Below are 21,389 nucleotides of genomic sequence, written 5' to 3'. Positions count from 1 at the left end.
AAAACATTTTATTTTGTTTATTTTTTAAAATATATTTTATTGATTTTTTTACAGAGAGGAAGAGAGAGGGATAGAGAGTTATAAATTAGAAACATCAATGAGAGAGAAACATAGATCAGCTGACTCCCGCACACTCCCTACTGGGGATGTGCCTGCAACCAAGGTACATGCCCTTGACCGGAATCGAACCTGGGACCCTTCAGTCCGCAGGCAGACGCTCTATCCACCAAGCCAAACCAGCCAGGGCAACATTTTATTTTTTAAGAAAGCAGATAAAAATCCCAACTCACATGAGCTAACAATATGGCATTGGGGATACAGCATGAAGAAAGCTGATAAAAATCCAAACTCACATGAGCTAACAACACAGTAAGAGAAAGTGCAGAATAATCAAATCAACATCAAATTATAAGGAAACAAGCAAGATAAAAGTAGAGAGTAACAAGACTATAATCAGAGAAGGCCTCTCTGATCAGTGGACATTCTAAAAAAAAGTGACTTGAAGGTGATAGGGGAATGCCATACATAGATAGACACTAGAAGAGCATTCCAGGTAGAGGAAACCAATTCAAAATTCTGAGTAGGAAGCATGCATTATTATTTGAGAACACATGGGTAATGAACTTTAGCATCCTCAGGGACCTAAAATTATATACTAAATTTCTTATGTAAATATATCTAAAGTTAATTGCTTTCAACAAATTAATTTGAAATGCTAAATATGTAATCTTTGGCAATATATTCAGTATATTCGGTAAAACAGTTTAATCTATTTTCCTGATCATAAAGGATAATACAATGTATTAAAATTGTAATTGATCTTATATTTAAATCATGCTCAGTCATTATACATTTTTAATAAAAATAACTCTATTATTGCCAAAACCAGTTTGGCTCAGTGGATAGAGCGTCGGCCTGTGGACTGAAAGGTCCCGGGTTCGATTCCGGTCAAGGGCATGTACCTGGGTTGCGGGCACATCCCCAGTGGGAGATGTGCAGGAGGCAGCTGATCGGTGTTTCTCTCTCATCGATGTTTCTAACTATCTCTCTCCCTTCCTCTCTGTAATAAATCAATAAAATATATTTAAAAAAAATAACTCTATTATTAGTAAAATGACCATTAAAGATGTTTAAAATTCTACTTTCTCTTAACCATTAAACAAAAATCTCCCTTTGGGTAAGTAAATAGCAAGAGGCATATCTTTTCCTTAAAGTTTTCTACTACATAGAGATAAAAAGCAGTATTAAAATGTGCTAGATTAGTACAGAACAGTAACTAGAAGAGCAGAATTAATTCTGCATATCTTTTCATCTACAAGCATTGAAAGACATACATCTACCATTAATATATCAGCTATTTATAATTTCAATGATACATGGTTTTTCTTAGTTATAGAATAATTTCTTTTAAATTAATATATCAAAATGACTTCTTCATTCTAATAATAGGTTAAAAGGAAACTAACCAGGGGGATATGTTAGGTGGGAGGAAAAAGAAAGGACCATTTTGTTAGCAAAGGGCTGTTTCACAAATCACTTTGTTTCCACCAGAGCAGCATTAATTTGGGAGCCTCTTACAGCATTAGATATACAGTACACACTTTATTTACTTTTGCACCATAAATTTTATTCCCGATGCAGGACAGATTCCTTCCATTCCCCCAAATGAATCACATGCTGCCCAGGAAATCTAGGAGATTCTCCCACCATCTCTGGGGAAGGAGTAAGAAAGGCATGTGCTGGGGACCAGGAACAATGCAGTTCCCCAGACAACTTATCTTCCCCTTCTCACTGAGGATAGCTGCTACCCACTAATTAGTCTTCTCACCTACTCATCCCTTTTTTAAAAAAAGCACCTTCACTATTGAAAAACAATAAACATCTTAAGTATGAAGGAGGGGTCCTGGGCTGGGACACCAGGTCAAGGATCACCAATGGAAGAGGAAAGGGGAGTAGAGGAGGAGTCATCACTGTTTCTGCTGCAGGGTCTCCTTCCTCGCTACATTCTGTAGTAACTGCATGTCCACCTCATGTGCGGGCAATTGCACATAGTGGACCACTGAGCCTCGGATGAAGCAGTTCTTCACCGATAATATGTGAGGGTATTTCTCAGGGTCTGTGACACTGATGTCGGTTAGTTTGATGTTGAGATACTGATCCACAGAATGGAGGATCTCACAGACGCTCAGGTCATTTTTGAGCTCCACGACCACATCCTTGCCCACAAGGGACTTGAAAAATAGAAGAGAAGGGCTGTGGGCCAGACCTGGAAAGCGAGGGCCTGATGCCGTGGGCCAGAGGCCAGGTGGGAACCAGAGCGCGAGCCAGAGCATGGGACAGCATGGGGCGGGGTGTGGCGTGGCAGGGAGCGCCTCGGGGAGCTTACAGTGCAGAAGGGGGCTACAGTACACACTTTATAAGCAGTAGGTAATATCAAATATTTTTTCCCTTATTTCTTGAATGACTACTATATGGCGAATACTACTATGAGTTAAATTTATGGCAACTGGTGACAAAAATATCAGAGAGATAACATTTAAGGATATTAGCTTACTGGAATTTTTAATGTATCAAAAATTATAAACATTTAAATATCTGTAACATTTTATATTAAGACCAATATGCATGCATTTCATGTTTTCTAACTACCTCAGTAATCTATATGTGTTTGCAAATGTCTCTAGTCTAAGCATTTTACTTCATTTTCATCTAACCATTTGGTGGACAATGACTTCTTGGGTCAAATAAGTATGACTGATTTTTCCAATACAATATATAAACTAAAACAAGGTGAAATATGAAGGTAAGACACAATAATTGAACATGATTATTATTTTTACAGGCTATTAAAAATTTAATATTTTCAGATACTTTATATTGTTTTATTCAAAGAATAAAACCATCATTTGCTTAGGGATAAACATCTTCAATTGTTTTTAAAAATGATAAGCTGTATGTTGTAAAGCTGCTCTAAAATAATGGTATGAAGAAATAGATTCATGTTAAAAAGATGAACCTCAATTAGTGTATCTTACACCTCAATCAATCACAAATGAAATTTTCAATGCCATTAATTAGTATTACAATTCTAGAGTAAGTAATAAAGCATTGCCTCATTTCCAAGAGAGGCAATTAGATATTATGTATCACGTACCTCTGATATCCTGAGGAAACTTACTGCTACCTTATGAAGTAGTCTTAGGAAAAAAAGAAATTGAACCTGACCTAAGATCATCAATTTACAGGAAGTACCAAGGCCAGAACAAACATTTAAAATATGCCATAGGAATGCAATCAGCAAAAGTGGGTCTGTGAAAAATCACCTGGTTTTATTTCTCCCCCAAAATAACAAATTGCAAGAAAAAAACACTAAAAAACAGAATAAAAAAGAACCTTGAATTTTAAGATATATTACCCAATCAAATTGTGTGGCTCTCATTTGGATACCAATTCAAACTTAAATCAGTACCTCAAATGAATGTTATTTATTATCTTCTAATCTGTAGTCCAAAAGTACGCTCAGAGACATGATGCTACAATCAAACTTGCCACTTTTTGCAGCCCAATTTGGATGTACAATAATGGCTGGTTCATCAGGCAAAATATATCTTCTTTCCCGACGCTGGCGTTCCATTTCCTCTTGACGTTTTCTTTCTTCTTCCTAAGTATTTGAAATTTTAAGTAAAGGTTAAATTTCCATGTACAATACGTACATACAGTTGACCCTTGAACAATATATGAATTGCATAGGCCCACTCATTTGTTAATTTTTTTCAATACCTATAATGTTTTTATCCCTGGCTGGGAGTCTGAGGATGTGGAGGGCCAACTGTATGCACTGATCTAAGACATTTTATTTAGAAGACTTGAGTACCCATGGATTTTGGTATCCACAGTGGTTCCTGGAACTAATCCCCAAAATATATCAAGGGCAGCAAGCTTTTAGGGAGTCAAAAGTTGTATAAAGATTTTTTAAAATCGATTTTGAGAGAGGAAGGGAGGGAGAGAAGGAAGGGGAGAGAGGGAAAAAGGGAGAGAAAAAACATCGATTTGCTGTTCCATTTATTCATGTATTCATTGGCTACTTCTTTTATGTGCCTTGATGGGAGAATGAACCCACAACCTTGGCTACTAGGACAACCCTCTAACCAACTGAGCTACAGCCAGGCCTCTGAACACAGATTTTTGACTGAGCAGGAGTTGGTGCCCCTAGACCCAGCATTGTTCAAGAGTCAACTGTAATCAAATGTATACCATGTAAAGAAAAGTCCCTGACTACTTCTGATGATTACTCCAACCCTAAGGGCTGAGAATGGAGAAAAATTCAAATTTACTAAGTCTTAGCTGTTTTTATGGCTCTTTCTTTGTATTTCCCAGCATAAGAAATTACCTGTGAAGAAGGGGGGAAATACCTATGTTAATGTTACATACAGTAAATCAGGGGATTTTGGGGAAATACTGGTGGTAGCACGGCTTCTGGATCTTCCTGAATCCGCACAATTAAAAAGAGATAGAGCCCTAGCTGGGTTGCCCAGTGGATAGAGTGTTGGCCCCTGGACTGAAGAGTTGCAGGCTCGATCCCTGGCCCAGGTGGGGAGGCATGCGGTGTGGGAAGCAACCAATCAATGTGTGTCTCTCACATCAATATTCCTCTCTCTGTGTCTCTCCCCCTCCCACTCTCTCTAAAAATCAATGGAAAAAAATCCTCAAATAAGGATTGACAACAACAACAACAAAAAAGAGATACCAAATAATCTAGATACCAAAACCAAAATCCATACACATTCATAACAAAACAAGGTAACAAAGTATCTCCATTAATCCCAATGTACAAGAGGGTGGAAAAAAAAAAAGCCCCAAGAACCAGGTCTGTTCCTGGTGTCCGTGTATGGGGAAGGCAGAAGGAAGTAATGGAGTTATCCTGAAGGATCTAAGGACAGGAAAACATGAAATACTCCAAAGGGAAAGAAAAAACAATAGTCAACAGGCATTCAATTGGAAACCGAAGTAGGTCAATTAAGAACAGCAGCTCAAATTAGGCAAAGTTCTACTTCCAACAATAGTGAGTTAAGATCTGAAAGGGTCTAGAACATTCTAGCCCTATAAACCTACAAAGCTGATTTATCAGGGCACTCTTCCAGCACAGGGCCTCACACTGAGGAGAAACTTCTGGGAGTAGAATCAATACTGAGCCGGAGAGGGACAACAGAGACCTGGGAAGAGAAGGTCCGGTGTGGCTCAGTTAGTGGGGCCTTGTCCTGTGCACCAAAAGGTTGTTGGTTTGATTCCCTGTTTGGGCACATGCACGGTTTCAGGCTCCATCCCAGGTAAGGGGCATGCAGGAGACAGCCGATGGATGTTTCGCTTGACCATTGATGTTTATGTCTCTCTCTCTCCCTCCCTCCATCCCTACCCCACCCTTCCTCTCTGTAAATCAATTTTAAAAATCTTAAAAAAAAAAAAAAAAAAGAAAAACTGACAGGGCAATAGAGAAATCTCAGAAAGGAAGCCATCATATTGCTTGACAGAATAAGAAAACAACAGAACATAGAGCTCCGTGAAGTTAGAAAAGCGACCTGAAAGCAACCTCCTTCTACTCAAATTTTAAGTAAACTAAATTCACATAAATAAGTGCAATGGGCCAAAACCGGTTTGGCTCAGTGGATAGAGCGTCGGCCTGCGGACTGAAAGGTAACAGGTTCGATTCCGGTCAAGGGCATGTACCTGGGTTGCGGGCACATCCCCAGTAGGAGGTGTTCAGGAGGCAGCTGATCGATGTTTCTCTCTCATCGATGTTTCTATCTCTCTCCTTTCCTCTCTGTAAAAAGTCAATAAAATATATTAAAAAAAAAAAAAAATAAGTGCAACGGAAGGTCAATTCCATACAAAGTTACTATTTTTTTTTTAAAGGAGCAGAATTAGATCCCTACAGGCAATGAAAGTAGGCCAAAAAGACATTAAGAAACGATTAACAAGGCATGAAAGAACAACAAGAATTTTAAAATTAAAAAATAAGGTGCTAGCACTAAAGAAACAATTAGAAAAAAAAGTTTCAGAAATTTAAGAATAAAACCAGAAGAAACATAAAAGCAAATAAATTCAAGAAATAATGCCTTAAGATAACAGAAAAAGGAACTTACTTTTTCACAGCAGTATTATTCACAATAGCTGAGAGATGAAAACAATCCCCAATACCCATAAACAGATGAATAATAAACAAAATGTGGTATACTAGTATATACAGACCATGCAACATTATTCAGCCTTAAAAAAAAAATGGGGGCAAGGGGGCGGGGGGAAAAAAAGAGAAATGAAGTTCTGATACATGCTACAACATTGAAAACATTATGTTGAGAAAAGTCAGACACAAAAGGACGTCTACTAAACAATTCTACTTACATGAAGTATCTAATACAGGCAAATTCATAGTAATAGAAAGCACAATAGAGGTTCTAAGGCAGCAGTTCTCAAACTGTGGGTCACGACCCCCTTGGGGGTCGAACAACCCTTTCACAGGGGTGGCCTAACCATCGGAAAACACATCTATAATTACATATTATTTTCGTGATTAATCACTATGCTTTAATTATGTTCAATTTGTAAAAATGAAAATACATCCTACATATCAGATATTTACATTACGATTCATAACAGTAGCAAAATTACAGTTATGAAGTAGCAATGAAAATAATTTTATGGTTGGGGGTCACCACAACATGAGGAACTGTATTAAAGGGTTGCGGCATTAGGAAGGTTGAGAACCACTGTTCTAAGGGATTGGGGGAGAGAGGTTGGAGAGTTAATATTGTTTGGGATAATGATTAAGTTTCTGGAAATGTAGAGTGGTGATGGTTGCACTTAATGCCACTGAACTATACACTAAAAAATGGTATAATTTTTATTTATGTATATTTTATCACACACAAAAAAGTTTGTTAAAGAGAAACTTTCCTGGAAAGTCAGAAATTACATATTAAAAGAGCACACCATGCCCTAGCTGGTTTGGCTCAGTGGATAGAGCGGTGGCCTGTGGACTGAAGGGTCCCAGGTTCGATTCCGGTCAAGTGCACATGCCCGGGGTTGCAGGCTCAATCCCCAGGAGAGGACATGCAGGAGGCAGCCAATCGGTGACTCCCTCTAATCATTGATGTTTCTATCTCTCTCTCCCTCTGCCTTCCTCTCTGAAATCAATAAAAACATAGTATTTTTTAAAAAAGAGCACACCATGTATCTGAATAGATTAACCCAGAATGACCAATATCTAACTGTATTTCTAATTAAATGAAAAATTTGTACATCTAGGAAAAATAGCAAGTGACTGCACCAGAAAGCAATCATTACTTTTTGAAAGCAAAACTTTCTCAAAAAGTATATCAAGGAAAATAAATGTGAGCCACAGATTTTATATTCAGACATAGCTGGTTTAGCTCAGTGGATAGAGCGTCAACCTGTGGAATGAAGGGTCCCAGGTTTGATTCCAGTCAAGGGCACATGCCTGGGTTGTGGGCTCAGTCCCCAGTAGGGGGTTGTGCAGGAGGCAGCCAATCTATGACTCTCTCATCATTGATGTTTCTATCTTTCTCCTCTCCCTTCCTCTCTGAAATCAATACAGACATATTTTTAAAAATTACTTTTTAATTAAAAATAAATATTCAGCAAAACTGATTTTCAAGCAGAAAGGGTATAGTCTTGTTATCAACATACAAGGACTTAAATAATAGTACCATGAGCTCTGAGGAATCTAAGAGATGAACTTCAGAGACCATGATAAATGGACTCGTGGTGAGCATCAGATATTTACTTGAAGAACCAAGATTAAATTAGTATTAAAAGACAGTATGGTAGGTAATGCTGCATGCTAGAGCAATGTATTTTTAGCACAATATAAAAACAATAAGAAAACAGGAAAATGCAAAAATATTTTCAAACTAACTTTGGCAAGAATATTGATGGTGGTACAATTAGTATTGTGTGTCTGAACATATTCCCATCCACTGGCAAAAAAAAGGGACAATGTGAGCTTCAATAAGAATAAGAACTCTCTGGTGAGCATTATGCTAAGCGAAATAAGCCAATCAGAGAAAGATAAATATCACATGATCATACTCATTTGTGGAATATAATGAACAACATAAACTGATGAACAAAAATAGTTACAGAGACAGAGAAGCATCAAACAGATTGTCAAACCTCAGATGGAGGGTGAGGGTGGTGGGGGGGAGGTAAGAGATCAACCAAAGGACATGTATTCATGCATATAAACATAATCAATGGACACAGACATTAGGGGAGTGAGGGCATGTGCTGGGGGGTGGGAATGGCTGGGGAGAGGTCAATGGGGGGGGGGGGGGGAAGAAGACATATTAATACTTCAATCAATAAAGAATAAAAAAAATAAAAGAATAAGAACTCTCAAGAACAAAGATTAAAAAAATAAGAAATACACGCCGAAACTGGTTTGGCTCAGTGGATAGAGCGTCGGCCTGTGGACTGAAAGGTCCCAGGTTCGATTCCGGTCAAGGGCATGTACCTGGGTTGCGGGCACATCCCCAGTAGGAGATGTGCAGGAGGCAGCTGATCGGTGTTTCTCTCTCATCGATGTTTCTAACTCTCTATCTCTCTCCCTTCCTCTCTGTAAAAAATCAATAAAATATATTAAAAAAAAAAAAAGAAATACAGACTTGAAACCCATTCAAATACGATTAAATTCATAAATTCATAATTATATTAAAGACAAACAAACACATAACCATCTGAAGATGACAGGGAGCCTAATTCATTATCTTGAAAACTGGGTAAAAAGACTCAAACACCGATTCTGCCTTCTACACAGGCCCTTTGTAAATCCAGATTTCGCATCCCTATATTTAACAGTGAATCAAAATATTTGGGGGAGGAGTAGAGTGAAAAAAATCCCAGACTTCTAAAAAGCAACACTGAAAATTTCCATATGCCAAGACTATGCTGAATTCACTCAAATGAAGTGATGTATAGGCATACCCTACTGCAAATACAGGTTGTATGCAAATACTGTCATTTTATATAAGAGACTTGAGCATCCTCAGATTTTGGTATCCATGGGGGTCGTGGAACCAATCCTCCAGGGATACTGAAAGAAGACTGTATTTGAATTAAAAACTATACCACCGGGAAATCAAATAGATAAGATGAATACGTGAAAATAAAAAAAAACACACAATTATAATATCACCATTTTCACTTGAAATCTTCCTGTCTTGAACAGTTCAATTCTAAAGCAATTCCATCAGGCAAAGTAGAAGCCTACAAAAGGAATGGAGGCAAGCAGGCCAGGAGAGCTACAATGACCAGGGAAGATGAGCTGCTCAGTTACCAACAATGAAACCCAAATGGAGCCAAGAATGCATCCAAACAGTGAAACAACATAGGGTAGGAAGTCAGACCAAAGTGGAGAAAGGTAACAAGTATATTTTAAGTGATTTAGTATATACCTCTTTATCATCTTCAGATTTCCTATCATCCTCCTCTTCATCTTCTTTTTCAGATTTCTCTAATTCCTTTTGTTCTTCTTTTTGCTCTTCGACTTTAAGTTGCTTTGTCAATCGGGCTATTAACTGGGATTTTAACCCTTTGGAGCTAAGGGTTCGACTTTCTAATTCTTTTCGAAGATCATTTACCTAAATGTACAGAGTATAAAAATACAGGAAAAGAAAACAAGATATTGAAATAGAGAATAAATTGTGTGATTATCACCTAGTCTGATTTTTTAAAACTTTAGTGAAAGGGATACTTATACAGCTCATAAAAGATTTGTAAAAATGCAAACTGATTAGAACATTTTTGAAAAATAATGTACAACATACATTAAGATGCTTAAAAATAGTTAATGTCTCTGACCCAGGAATTCTAATTTCTGGGAATTCACTCTAAAGAAATAACCTAGACACATAAAAAGAACCAACTTTATCCATTCCTTTTCAGAGTCTCTTCCTCCAAAAGAGTCAAGGATCTAAATATCCAATAAAAGGGTAATACTTAAGAAAAAACAGTACATCAGCTAGATAAAACAGCATACATTTAAAATTAATTACATGGGAAACACTAATATTAATTGAAAAGGATGAGCCGAATAAAAAATAAAAGAGTAAGAACTCTCAAGAATAAAGATTAAAAAAATAAGAAATACAGACTTGAAACCCATTCAAATACGATTAAATTCATAATTATATTAAAGACAAACAAACACATAACCATCTGAAGATGACAGGGAACCTAATTCATTATCTTGAAAACTGGATAAAAAGACCCAAACACCGATTCTGCCTTCTACACAGGCCCTTTGTAAACCCAGAGCGTCGGCTTGCGGACTGAAAGGTCCCAGGTTCGATTCCGGTCAAGGGCATGTACTGGGGTTGCAGGCACATCCCCAGTAGGAGATGTGCAGGAGGCAGCTGACCAATGTTTCTCTCTCATCGATGTTTCTAACTCTCTATCTCTCTCCCTTCCTCTCAGTAAAAAATCAATAAAATATATTAAAAAAAAGAAAAAGAAAAAAAAAGAAAAGGATGAGATAGCAACTTTTTATATAACATGATTAGAAACAACCAATCAATCACAAGCTGATACCCAGAAAAAAAGAATGGCAAAAAATACAACAAAATTTTAAGAGTGGTTATATTTGAATGCTAGGCTCAAATAATTTTTTTCCTTCTATTTTTCATGTATGCATCAATTTTTAAAACAAGCATGCATTACATTTATAATGAAAATAAATGTAAGTTTTAAAATAAGAAACTTAAGCCCAGTCAATGTGGCTCACTGGTTGAATGTCAACCTATGAACCAGGAGGTCATGGTTCGATTATGGGTCAGGGCACATGCCCAGGTTGTGGGCTCAATCCCCAGTGTGAGGCATGTAGGAGGCAGCCAATCAATGATTCTCTCTCATAATATATATATACTAGAGGCCCGGTGCACAAAAATTTGTGCACTCGGGGAGGTCCCTCAGCCCGGCCTGTGCACTCTCGCAGTCTGGGACACCTTGGGGGATGTCCACTTGCTGGCTTAGGCCCGCTCCCCCAGGGGACCGGGCCTAAGCTGGCAGTCAGACATCCCTCTGGCAGTCCAGGAGCCCTCAGGGGATGTCCACTTGCCAATGGGGAGCAGGCCTAAGCTGCAGTTGGACATCCTTAGCGCTGCTGAGGAGGCAGGAGAGGCTCCCGCCATCACCGCTGTGCTGGCAGCCGTCAGCCTGGCTTGTGGCTGAGCAGAGCTCCCCCTGTGGGAATGCACTGACTACCAGGGGTCAGCTCTTGCATTGAGCATCTGCTCCATGGTGATCTGTGTGTGTCATAGTGACCAGTCATTCTGCTGTTAGGGTCAATTTGCATATTGCCCTTTTATTATATAGGATAGAGGCCTGGTGCATGGGTGGGGGCCGGCTGGTTTGCCCTGAAGGCTGTCCTGGATCAGGGTGGGGGTCCCCACTGGGGTGCCTGGCTAGCCTGGGTGAGGGGCTGATGGCTGTTTGCAGGCTGGTCAAGCCCCCAGTGGAGACCCTCACCCCATGGGGGTTTGACCAGCCTGGGTGAGGAGCTGAGGGCTGTTTTCAGGCTGGCCACAGCCGTGGGCTGGAAGCAGGTATCTGGGATTTATTTATCTTCTATAGTTAAAACTTTGTAGCCTTGAACGGAGCTCAGGACCGGCAGGGCAGGTGGGAAGCTTGGCTTCCTCCATTGCCGGGGGCAACCCAAGCCTCCTGCTCGCTCCAGCTCTGTGGCACTGGAGCCACTGGCATCTTAGTTGGGTTAATTTGCATATTCACTCCTGACTGGCTTTGTGGGCATGGCTGGTGGGTATAGCAGAGGTATGGTCAATTTGCATGTTTCTCTTTTATTAGATGGATTTTTAAAATATATATTTAAATATATATATATATATATATTTTTTTTAAAGAAACTTAATAGCAAAGCCATTGGTTTGACAAAAAGTCCTAGGATTCAGGCTTAATCTATTTGCCTATATTTTCTGTATCTATAGGACTCTATGTGTAGCCTGATGTTGATGACAACTTGAAGTAGTGCAAGAATAACAAACATTCTTATGAATGTAACTGGTAGATTGCTGGCGCCAGTTGGGGCCCATGTGGGAGGCACCAATCAATGTGTCTCTCTCCGCCCTTCCCTTCCACTCTCTAAATCAGTGGAAAGATATCTTCAGGGAAGCATTAACAACAACAACAACAAAAAGCAATGTGGGTTAAAAAGCTAGTTTCATGACAAAGAAGAAACACTTTTTTTTTTATTTTTGCTGAGAAGAGAATTAATCAGTTTTTATGTGTTAAATAACAAACTGCAAAAGCAACTACCTCTTTCAAAGTTACCTTCATTGTCTTTGGGTCAAGTTTAGACCAATGGGTAGGAGTAGAAATTTCTTTAGCTTCACCATCATCCTTCTCTTCTTCATCCTGATATACAAAGTTAAGAACCTAATTATTATTCTGAAACCTTAAAATAAAGGTAATTTATTTTTAAAAGTCTGTTGCTGATCTGTGCAAGGTCACAAATGTTTCAGATTGTCTTCTCCTAAAGTTATTTAGGCAAATCCACGTACATACATTCTACCACTTTTAATTGATCACAAAGACACTCATCAGCCAATCAAAGCCAGATCTGTGAAACACAAAAGGGTGATAAATTACAACACAAAGGATATCAAGGATGCACAAACACTGCCGGTCTCCACTAACCACACAGTGTGTGATCTTGCCCCAATTTTCAAACCACCCAAAGTCAAGGTTGATTTAGCCAGACCTTTCAAATATACCAAAGATGATGCCACATAGCCTGAAATTTCAAATCTCTCAGACTTGTGGTTGTCCAATTTCAAATATCCATGATTAGAACTGATGACCGTGAAAGAGAAAATTTTTTAAATTTTAGAAAATGGCAAAATGTTTAAAATGGCTTAATACTGAATCTTGCTCAACAACTGGTCCCAGATTCCAGCAATTAGACCTATGATAAAAACAAAATTCTGTGCAATTTAAGCACAACTTATTTCCTTTGAGGTCTCAGAACTCTTAAAGTTAGCATAACAGACAGATTTTTTAAAGAGGAAAGAACATACAACTATACTGCTGAAAGCTGGATTACCAGTCGCTGTTACCAGTTATGTTCCTCCATGTGTGTTTGTTATGTAGTGTGTGGTGTGCTTTGTGCCTGTGTTCCTGTGCCTGTGAGAAGCGGAAATAGAAAAAGGGATTAGCGTTCAGTGCCTGTTCTCCATCAGCCTCCTTGCGTTCACCCTGAAGCTTCTCCACCAGCTGCTGCTTGTATCCTCGGGAGAGGGTTTCCCACTCTGAGCGGGTGGGAAGGCAATGCCAAACATCCGGGAAAAATAAAACCACTGTCTCCACATGAGCTGGAACTGTACGCCCCTTGTGGGTCTCCTCAGGGCGATGGTAGCGAATCTCTGCAAAACGGTACCTGTTGCAAGGGAAGAAGCATGTTGGAAAAAAATTCTAAAATACATTTTAAAGACCCTAGTTCACTTGTAGCACATCAAGTAAAGAAATTTTGCTGCAAGAACTTGCGGTTGGTCTAAAGAAAAAAAAAAATTATAGAAGCCATAGTTCCTCTTTTGGTACATTTGTACAATATTTATAGTTAAAAGAAGAATATATTCCCCAACGCATTTTCATGTTTGATTACAGAGCTACGCATATTTTAGGGAATACCTGAAGAAGCTGGATAGCTGTTCAGATTTCATGTGCTAAAAAAAAAAATTCTCAATTAAGTCACAAGAAATATACTAAAATACACAAGACAAATAAGCCTCAAGAGAAAATATGGCTGAACAAAAATAATCAGCAACTACATCATCTTATAACAAAAGAATTATAATGAAATGAAGTTCTCTCTTGACGATCTTCTCCAGCTATGCATGAAATGAAAAATATTTTCAACATACAATGAAACTTCCGAAGTACAGCATAACAAAGCATTTAAATTTTCAGTTTATTTTGATTAGTTCTTAAATCTCCCTCCCCCCCCAACATTTTTGGCACCAAATAAACTTTTGCTACAAATGGGGATTTTTCCTTTGAGGTTACCTGCATGATCAAGGTTACTAAAATAAGGGGAGGGAGTGTAGGCTGATAGACAAGATCATCTACATAAACTATTAGAAAAACATTTCTAATCAAAAAATGAATTGGTACTTACCATTGTGTGCACACACTTAGGTCAATGCCTGTCAGAGCCTTACAACAACGAATAGCAGTCTTAATCAACACAGAGGGATCTTTTTCTGGGTCTGGTCCATCCAACGAAGGAGACCAGTGGCCTCCAATGGCCATGGCTTCATCCTTGCCTTTCATGCCCACTAAAAACTAATTCAAAACAAAGAATCATTTACATATATTATGCAACTTATAAAATTACACATAAAATACTTGGAAAGGAAAGGTACAAACCTTTCCAATATCATTTTTACTACCTCTGGTATCTGTCAGTCAAGGAAGAGTTCAGTTCATCGTGTTCCACACTGCATTTCAGCAATGGAATAGGATTTACACATCATAACTCATCCTTCTAAAACATTTCTTCAGATAAAGAGTTCTTTTAAAGAAACAAGCTATAATTCACACTTTAAAAGCACCCAAAGATACACTAAATCATTATCATTAAGATTTATCTATACTACAAATATACAACATCAAAATCACAGCTGAGGTAGTGACATAATGAATACGATATAGCCATAATCTGCAGTGAGAAAAACATCAACATCACTACAGTCTGAATGCCTTAATATTAAAATTATTATTAAACTCAACAAGATTAAATAGATAGTGTTTTAAATTGTATATATAGTCCACACACACACACACACACACACACACATTTAGAACCAAGCAAAGCAAATATACATCTAAAGTTATGTTTCATTTTACCTTAACAAGTCTAGCAGGATGTTGAAATCCATCTCGAAGTTCTTGTGGGTCTTCAGCTAGAGCACAGGACTTATGATACAAATCTTCCATACTAGGGCTGGCCATCAGCATTACCTATTATAGTCAAATAATTCAATCCTGTCAAAAGTCTATGTAAAGAAAATAAGAAGCACTACGTATTATCCTTACATATTAGATACCCAAATATTTTAATAAAAATGTAAAGTAAAATGCTACAGCACCCAGAAGCTGTGACTCAGTGGGTGAGTATTGACCTATGAACCAGGAGGTCACAGATCGATTCCCGGTCAGGAAACATGCGCAGGTTGTGGGCTCGGTCCCCCGTAGGGGGTGTGCAAAAGGCAGCCCATCAGTGATACTCATCACTGATGTTTCCACCTCTCTCTACCTCTCCCTTCCTCTTTGAAGTCAATAATAATATATTTTAAAAAAATAGATACCTTATAACTATACAGTTTTAACATTTCAAGGGATGCTTTTTGATGTTTTAAAACATCAGAAAACTACTGATCATAGCAATATACTAAAAGTTACCCTGCAGACTAACATATAATACATTTACCCACCATTATGTTTTATCTGGCCTAGTCAAAGTCATAGAACATTCCAAAAATCTCATTACATCAACTTCATCTTCACATTTTTATGTGGTTCAAAGTGTTAAAAAATAACCATAATTTTACAGTTTAAAAGGTAAGGTAAAGAGAGGTTAAATTAAATTACTTAAAACAAACAAACAAAACAGAATAGCAGACAAGAAAACATAGGAATTCAAGGTCTTACACCTAATAACCACTTTCTGAAAATAAATTCCACATACACTCTTTATGAGTAACTGCTCATAAATTTTAGCTATGTATCACAAAATACAAACCTTTGCACTGTATAAGTGATCGGCATCTGGTGGATCAAGAATGGCCATATTTTTTTCTAAGGACTCTACTTCTCTGTGCATTACATAGAAATTGCAGTAATTTCCCAGCTGAAATGGTCTTGACAAAGGGAAAGCATCCACCCATGTAAACTGAGCATCAAAAAAGTCACTAGGTATATATAAATTCTGATAACGGCGCCTTAGTTCCATCATGTCACAACTAGGACTGAAAAAAAGACATAAGTAGTGAATAAAAAGCCTTAATACCAAAGAGTATGCAAACATTCACTCAATTCTGAAGAGTGAATGTGTTGCACATCTAACCTGACATGGCTAAAAGCCAGCTGCAAATGGTCAATTACTAATGAGCTATAGATGTGCAGAAAGGCATATGATAATCTCATTTTCAAATTGTTTACTTACAGCTTTGAATAAATAACATATCTAAATGTTACCTTTATTTCTTTACTTTTTGTGTGTAGCTTAAAATTCATTAGAGAAGACCCTTTGAAATAACTTCAACCCCAGCTCCAGAGAAGATCTGAACAAAAGCAGTTCTGTCTCAGTTGAAACTGTACACTTTTGAGAAAGTTATGGTTCATATAGAATGACAGAAAGAAGGGATAAGAGTGGTACCAAATTAGTATAAGTGCTCCTCAATCAGTTTTATACAGCGTAGAAATACAACTTTTATTCTATAGTAAGATCCTAGGTCAAGAATATTTACATTCAAAATTAAATAAAATTCACGTGAAAGCAAAATCCAAATCTTTTTTGGATTATCCACACTTCATACCTCTCAGTATTAATGATTAAGATCCGTACCTGATTACTCATTATGTAAAGAGAGGGTAAGATTCTGGCCTTTTAAACCTGGCATACTGATTTTTTTTAAAGGTTCATTTCCTTTTTCCTAAGAAGCAAAGCTTTTAAGGGAGAGAAACTAAAAGATAAATCAATCTGATAAAAAGCCAAGAGATTTCTGTTAAAAGCATAATGAAAAGTGGAAAATGCAATTTGTAAGATGAAAAGATAACTATACTGTCTTTTAAAGGACAATTAAAACAAGGGTATAAAATGTGAACTAATATATAGGTATGTCTTTTTATTTGAAGCCTAAAAATAAAAAGTATAGAATTATAAACTTGTCAGTTATGATTACTGATATAATTATACTTTATTTGGATAAAATTCTATTGTAAAAATGTATAAAACAGGTATATGAGTTTTGTTTTTGTTGTTTTGAAAGAAGTGCTGCAAACAGAAAGTATGTGTAATAGCTTCCTAGTTTCCCATCACTAGAATTTTTGATGTTGTATCCTACCCCATAGGAGTAAAATCTATAAAACAAGAGATAAAAAATACAAATAAATCATTTCTTGGCATACAGTCTCTTATAATCATATTACTATAAGAAAATCAGGATTTCCAATAATTATAAGAAGAGGTATGAGAACGTTAAAAATCATTTATATTTGTAATGGTTTCATTTGATATTATGGGAATTTACTTCAAAGTGGTGAAGTGAAACTCTGAATGTCTAACTTGAAAGGAGATAGATAACTGTTAAATTTACATCCTAGGTATCAACTCTCTAGAATAGCATTCTAAGCTGGGAAAAGATGAGTTTAAAGTAGAGCTGCTTGCCTCAGCCAGCGTGGCTCAGGAGGGTCTCAGGTTTGATTCCCCGTCAAAGGCACATACCTGGGTTGCAGGTCTGACCCCCAACCCCGGTCAGCGCGCATGTGGGAGGCAACCAATTGATGTGTCTCTGTCACACGGGTATTTCTTTCTCTCTCTAAAAAAGAAAAAAAATTAACATAAAAATATCCTTGCTCCTTGGGTGAGGATTTGAAAAAAAGTAGAGCTGCTCTATTTAATATCTTTGGGACTGGAGATAGTTTTGGTTCCAAAAACTTTTTCTCAACTATACAGACTACATATTTTAAGTATACAAGTAAACAGGGATAACAAGAAAACTAGTATAAATTAAGAGTAGTTGCCGAAACCGGTTTGGCTCAGTGGATAGAGCGTCGGCCTGCGGACTGAAGGGTCCCAGGTTCGATTCCGGTCAAGGGCATGTACCTGGGTCGCGGGCACATCCCCGGTAGGAGATGTGCAGGAGGCAACTGATCGATGTTTCTTTCTAATCCATGTTTCTGACTATCTCTCTCCCTTCCTCTCTGTGAAAAATCAATAAAAATATATTTAAAAAAAAAAAAAAAAGAGTAGTTGCACTCGGCTGGTGTCGCTCAGTGGTTGAGTGTTGACCCAGGAACCAAGAGGTAGGTCCTGGGTTTGATTCCAGATCAGGGCACATGCCTGGATTGGGGCTTGACCCAAGTAGGAGGCATGCAGAAGGTGGCCGATCGATGTTTCTCTCTCATCAATGCTTCTATCTCTCTATCCCTCTCCCTTCCCCTCTCTCAAATCAATAAAAAAATATTTAATTAAAAAGTTAAAAAAAAAAGTAGTTGCTGACTTGATCACAAGCAAGAGTAAAAGAAAACCAACTACATAACAATTAAGCAAAGTCACCAAGCAAAAAATTTTGGCAATGAGTAGCATAAATAAAATACACTGGTTTACTCAATCTAGAACTGAATATAGAGAAATTTTAATGTTTGATAGCCCATATTATGAATATTAATTATAACACTTTGTAGAAATGCAGCAATACTCTCTTAGGACACTGAAATGCAGTTATTTGTTCCTATGTGAAACTGCTTTAAATGCTGTTTGTAATGATTTATTTTTAATCTTACTGTCAATTTGTTTTTTTCTGTTATTTCTTCTTATACATAACTGCCAGTCCCAGGGCCTCCAGATAATTCTTCCTTTCCCTTAGAGTAAATCAGTCATTTACCAATTTCCCTTTTTATGAATTACAACTTTGCAGCCATTACTGAGTATCTACAAATGACACACACTGTTGCTTTAGATACTTGAACTCACAATTCTTGCTAGTTGATATAATTTCCTCTTTGCATGTGAAGTTCAAAAATTCTTTGTTTTAAATTGATTTATGAGAGAGAGAGAAAGAGAGAGAAAAAGAAATATCAATTTTCTTGTGTCACTTATTATGCATTCGCTAGTTGATTCTTGTATATGACCGACCAGAGATTGAACCCACAACCTTGGTGTATTGGGATGATGCTCTAACCAACTGAGCAACCCAGCAGGGCTTCAAAAATTCTTAGTAACTTGCCCATTATTTCTGATTCCAAAGACTGAAAAATGTTTTTTTTTAAACATATAGACATGTGTGCATATTTTTATTATACTGTATTACCACAGCTAACTTGAAATATTTAATCCATTCCTGTATTATTTATCAGACACAATGGACTATGCATAAACTTAATAAAGTTATCAATAAATCTGGATCTTAAATGACTCTAACTTTAACGAATAACTTCATCACAGAGTGGCTGCCTTTTTCAATAGCTGACATCTCTAATGAGTGTATGAAAATAATGTAATCCTGGCAAAGAACTAAACTGCTACTTCAAATTGCATTTCTCCTCTTGTGTAAATTAAAATTATTAAGTATAAAGAAATGAAAGTTGAGAGAAAAATATATCTGTATATAACACATTCTACTAAGCTACACAAAATTACAAAACTAATAATTTCATAAGAAGTGGGGAAAATGACTTACCAATCTAAAGAAAACTTTGAAAACTGAACTGTGTAACGTGGGACAACACGGCGAACTCTCCGAGGCGATCGTTCTCTCTCTCTTCGAGGAGATCTCTCCCGGGAACGTTTTCTCTGAGGAGATCTTTCTCTGGATCTGCGTCTATCTCTCTCCCTTTCACGACTTAAAAAACAACAACAAAATTTTCTAAAATTAATAATCTTTCTAGCATTATCTAAGAACTCCTTCATGAAATAAGTTAATGTAAGATTCTACAGTATACTTTTTAAAATAATTTTTATGAAATGTGGTAAACTATATACAACATAAACTTAATCATTTCAATCAGTTTTTTAGTGGCATTAAGTGCATCACATTATGCAACCATCATCCCCATCTAAAAACATACCTTCGGCCCTGTCGATGTGCTCAGTGGTTGAGAATTGACCTAAGAACCAGGAAATCACGGTTCATTCCTGGTCAGAGCACATGCCCAGATTGCAGGCTAGATCCCCAGTAGGGGGTGTGCAGGAGGCAGCTGATCAATGATTCTCATCATTGATATTTCTATCTCTCTTTCCCTCTCCCTTCCTCTCTGGAATCAATAAAAAATATATATTTAAAAACATACCTTCGATCATCTTTTCTGTTAGGCACTTGATCCCCTCTGTCATTCCTTCCTGAAAATCTGGATGGTGGATCTAACCTTCGTGCTGGTTGTGGCTGTGAAACTATACGAACAGGAGGCTGCAATAAGCCAGCTTTAAAAGATACAGAAAACAAACAAACAAACATTTTTATTTAAACGAAGTTCAAAAGCATTACCTGGTTAAATTATATAGACAGAAAACGTTGGCTAATATTTTAGGCTCTCTGACCCATGAATGGTGGAGACCGTTTTGTATATTTGGGTAATTTTTTTACAACCCTTTAACAACGCAAAAACCATTTTTAGTTCAGGGACAACACTAAACCAGGCTGTGGACCAAATCCAAGGGATATAGTTTGCCAACCCTTGATCTTCTGACATTAAACCAAAGACTGCTATACAATAAGATATTCACAGGGTGTCCAAGTATCATCCAGAGATTATCTACACAGAGAAAAAACACCTCTTATAATACAAAGATTCATGGCCACCACTTTGATCATGTAATCAAATGTAGCATCGATAATAGTGGAAGTATCTGACACCATGTGCCTCTTAGTATGATGCAATATAAAGTACAAAACATTGCCAAATGTTCTTGCCAAATGCCTTTAGACTTAACCTAGAGTTTATAGTTTATATGGTAGTGGATAGAGGAATAAGGTAAAAATATCACAAGGAATCAAGACAAATCCAGAATATAACATTCCAAAAGAATTTACAAATCAACTGGCCTAATTTCTTAAAAAAAACCAAGGTAATAAAATAAAAAAGAGAAAGTAGCTATTCTAAAATAAAAAACACTAAAGAAACATAACCAAATATAATGCATGAAACTTGGCTTTCTGTTTAGGAAACAAAAAAACAACCTTAGAAGACATTTGGGCCCTGGCTGGTTTGGCTCAGTGGATAGAGCATTGCCCTTCGGACTGAAGGGTCCCGGGTTCGAGTCCAGTCAAGGGCACATGCCCGGGTTGTGGGCCTGATCCCCAGTAGGGAGCGTGTAGAGGCAGCCGATCAATGATTCTCTCTCATCATTGATGTTTCTATCTCTTCTCTCTCTCTACCTTCCTCTCTGAAATCAATAAAAATATATATTTTTTAAAAAGGACATTTGGGAGACAACTGAAGAGATCTGAATATAAACAGGGTATTTAAATGCTTTCTCTTAGATGTGATAATAGATTGTGGTAATACAGGAAAACTCTTCTTTTAGGAAGGACATGCTTAAATATATGGGAGTGAAATGTCATAGTGTCTGGTAATTACTT

At 37.3% G+C, this 21,389-nt stretch overlaps 2 protein-coding genes and 1 non-coding gene across 3 annotated transcripts in view; all 3 read right to left on the bottom strand.

The window, feature by feature from the left end:
* The window catches only part of CCAR1 (cell division cycle and apoptosis regulator 1), a 61,449-nt gene that overhangs the window by 10,506 nt on the left and 29,554 nt on the right, over nucleotides 1–21,389 (bottom strand). The window contains 9 exon segments of the mRNA XM_036336916.1: nucleotides 3,470–3,661; nucleotides 9,471–9,656; nucleotides 12,361–12,444; nucleotides 13,255–13,465; nucleotides 14,204–14,370; nucleotides 14,935–15,048; nucleotides 15,830–16,055; nucleotides 19,491–19,652; nucleotides 20,101–20,230. Coding sequence (XP_036192809.1) covers nucleotides 3,470–3,661; nucleotides 9,471–9,656; nucleotides 12,361–12,444; nucleotides 13,255–13,465; nucleotides 14,204–14,370; nucleotides 14,935–15,048; nucleotides 15,830–16,055; nucleotides 19,491–19,652; nucleotides 20,101–20,230 — 1,472 coding nt within the window.
* LOC118670078 (U6 snRNA-associated Sm-like protein LSm2) lies at nucleotides 1,004–3,460 on the bottom strand. Its single transcript, XM_036336918.1, has one exon. It carries the CDS (start codon nucleotides 2,331–2,333, stop codon nucleotides 1,968–1,970), a length of 366 nt encoding a protein of 121 aa, XP_036192811.1. The 5' UTR covers nucleotides 2,334–3,460; the 3' UTR covers nucleotides 1,004–1,967.
* On the bottom strand, nucleotides 14,502–14,566 carry LOC118670377. Its single transcript, XR_004972286.1, has one exon. It is a non-coding gene; the product is annotated as a small nucleolar RNA SNORD98 (small nucleolar RNA).

This window comes from Myotis myotis, unplaced genomic scaffold (assembly GCF_014108235.1).
Source record: "Myotis myotis isolate mMyoMyo1 unplaced genomic scaffold, mMyoMyo1.p scaffold_m19_p_15, whole genome shotgun sequence".
In the NCBI taxonomy this organism is placed as follows: Eukaryota; Metazoa; Chordata; class Mammalia; order Chiroptera; family Vespertilionidae; genus Myotis; species Myotis myotis.
Note: the sequence above shows the minus strand (reverse complement) of the source record. Positions and strands in the feature narration are given on the sequence as shown.

Bases quoted from the DNA above. Each gene is read 5' to 3' on its own strand.
- LOC118670078 (XM_036336918.1), bottom strand. From the start codon at position 2,333: ATGCTCTGGCTCGCGCTCTGGTTCCCACCTGGCCTCTGGCCCACGGCA.